We start from the raw sequence: 2382 nt of genomic DNA on the forward strand, positions 1-2382 counted from the left end.
GAAATCGAAGCCGCGAGCGACAGCGCACTCCGCACGGTGTCGATCATGACGCGGTGCTGCCGCCTCAGCTCGTGCAGCGTCGCTTGCGCCTCGGCTGCAGCGTCGCGGAGGCCCGTCGCGGTATCGCGCCACGACACCATCGCCAAGCGCGGGTGCGTGCGCCACGAGGCAAGGAGCTGCGTCATGTGCTCGACCTGGTCCCGAAGGAGGTCGCGCTCGTGGACGTAGCGCGCCTTGTGGCGCTGCTGCTTGAGGCGGTTGCGCAGTCGCACGTGCTCGAGCCGACGCAGGTCCTCGGCCATCGTCGCCTGTCTGATCTGCACCCAAGCGTAATCGCGGCTGGTGTATAAAACACTCAAACTGTTTTAAACCGGTCCAGAACGCCAGTTGCCATTGATCCTTGGTGCTCTTGGAGGACAGTGCTAAGTCGAGTCTCGAGTACTGTCGCGGGCACACCGCTGTGGGACCTGCCACACGAGTCGCCTCCAGGCTTGGTATCGCTGGCGTGTTGGAGAGTTGTCTCGAAAACGAAGGCTTTGTTGCTCATTGACCTGCCTGTCCTTGAACGACTCATCTTTTTAGCTACGGCTGTCGTCGACTGCCATAATCCTATAATAGTCGTGGCATCTGTACAATGACGACACCTCGATGTAGTACGGCTTGTTCTCGCGCACCGCTTGAGGGTCGGGCAAAGATCGCGATTGCCCATTGATCCACGTTTATTGGTCCATCTATTTTTTAGACGGTTCTGATTGGCTACGTTGTGAATATCGATCCAGGCCCGAGACTAAAAGAGTCTGCCAGGTGAGCGCTTGGTAGAACAACGCACTCTCGCAATAAACGTGTCAATTGATGCATTCCTTTACCACGGCTGAAAGCGAAGGGTGAGCTCCTTCTCTGGCGTCATGAGCATGTGAATGACCGCCTTCGGGTGGACCTCTGTTAGGATCCAGCGCACTTCCATCGTCCGCAAGAGGTGTGAGAGGAGCAAGTACATCTCAGTCTCTGCCAAGCGCCGCCCGACGCAGCTCCGCGCGCCCATCCTGAACGGCAGCGTCGAATGCGCTGCGGCTTGGCGGTGGCTCTTCTTGGTCCAGCACTCAGTCGGGTCGTCAAACACATGGGGTCGCGACTCATCGTGTATGTGGCCAAGAGCACGCTCGTGCGCGCCGGGATCTTGTAGCCCAGCAACGTCAAGTCGCTCGTCAGGTAGCGCTGGTTGGGGTTCGCGACCGGGTACAGGCCTCCTTCACGACCGCTCGGGCCACTCCTACGATGCAAACCACGGCGTGTCAAAGTCGTCATTGGATTGTTAACGTTTTCAGAGCGCTTTGTATCTTCAGTCTAGCATTGCGTGCGTTATAAGACGACAGAAGCAACGTAGCGTGGCCTGCTCTGCTCTCTAAAGTGTGTTCTATCACTGTGCCAACTATGGGCGAATCCATTTCAAACGTGATGTTGTCGACCAAGTGGCGTCGGCGTCCTGGAGTGCCTCTCACAGATGGCACTATTTGGCATTTACGATGAGTATAGGATCGCGCCTCACTGCTGCTCTACGCCTCGCACGACGACGCGCCCGCGCATTCCGAGCTCTCCAAAGCGTCCTCTACATATGTGCCAAATCTTGGCGAGTTCATTTCTCAACGCGATATCGTCGACCTGGCGATAGGTTTTAATGTGTTGGTCAAGTAAAAGTATGATAAATGTTCTGCACACTTGGTGCTGCAAAGGGATTGAACGTTTGGTGTCGCGATCAGTAAACCCCACATAGTCGCACCACCCACTATGCACAAAGGTCAAGAAGATGATTATTAGGACGTACTGGCACGTCTGGCGCGGGATGGGACCATGGGACGCAACCAAGTTCGTCCCAGACCACCAAGAAGACTGCCATCGATCCATCAGCCGGCGGGCTAAATGACGTGGCAGCGTAGCGTGCAACTTGATACGCCTCCACAGAAAGGACCGATTTCCAACAAGAAATGGAAGAACGATGGCGAGGTTGATTATCATCATCTAGCTACATAATGATACAAATTGCACAGGGCTCTTTTTCCTGTGAGTGGCTATAATTTTTTAAATATTTTCGTTTTGTCGAGTGGATGGCTCCTCAATGCAGTAAAGTGGTTTGAGATGCGGGTCTAATACGACGCGCGCGGCTGGCAAATCTGGCGGCTAAAGCGCGGGCTCTTGCCATGGTGCGTCAGCTTGTAGTGCATCGACTTGTTGGTCTTGTGCGTCTGGTACAAAGCGTTGTCCGTCTTGGTCGTGCGCTTCAAGATGTTTTGCACCATGGGCTCAACGCTGCGGCGGTTCTCCTGGAGCGAGACGCACTTGTCGAAGAGCTTGCGGTGAAGCTCTTCCCGCAAGTCAAGGATCTCG

General features: G+C 55.2%; 2 protein-coding genes across 2 annotated transcripts; both read right to left on the reverse strand.

The window, feature by feature from the left end:
- Positions 1–28: 28 nt before the first annotated feature.
- On the reverse strand, positions 29–302 carry SPRG_18357 (hypothetical protein; the record flags this gene model as incomplete). Its single annotated transcript, XM_012357794.1, has 1 exon — positions 29–302. A coding segment is annotated over one exon (274 nt), but the record flags the coding sequence as incomplete, so codon positions are not given.
- A 560-nt stretch (positions 303–862) lies between these two features.
- SPRG_18358 (hypothetical protein) lies at positions 863–1305 on the reverse strand (the record flags this gene model as incomplete). Its single annotated transcript, XM_012357795.1, has 2 exons — positions 863–1132; positions 1159–1305. 2 exons carry the CDS (start codon positions 1303–1305, stop codon positions 863–865), a joined length of 417 nt encoding a protein of 138 aa, XP_012213185.1.
- Positions 1306–2382: the final 1077 nt, after the last annotated feature.

Source organism: Saprolegnia parasitica, assembly GCF_000151545.1.
Source record: "Saprolegnia parasitica CBS 223.65 unplaced genomic scaffold supercont2.1144, whole genome shotgun sequence".
Lineage (NCBI taxonomy): Eukaryota > Oomycota > Saprolegniomycetes > Saprolegniales > Saprolegniaceae > Saprolegnia > Saprolegnia parasitica.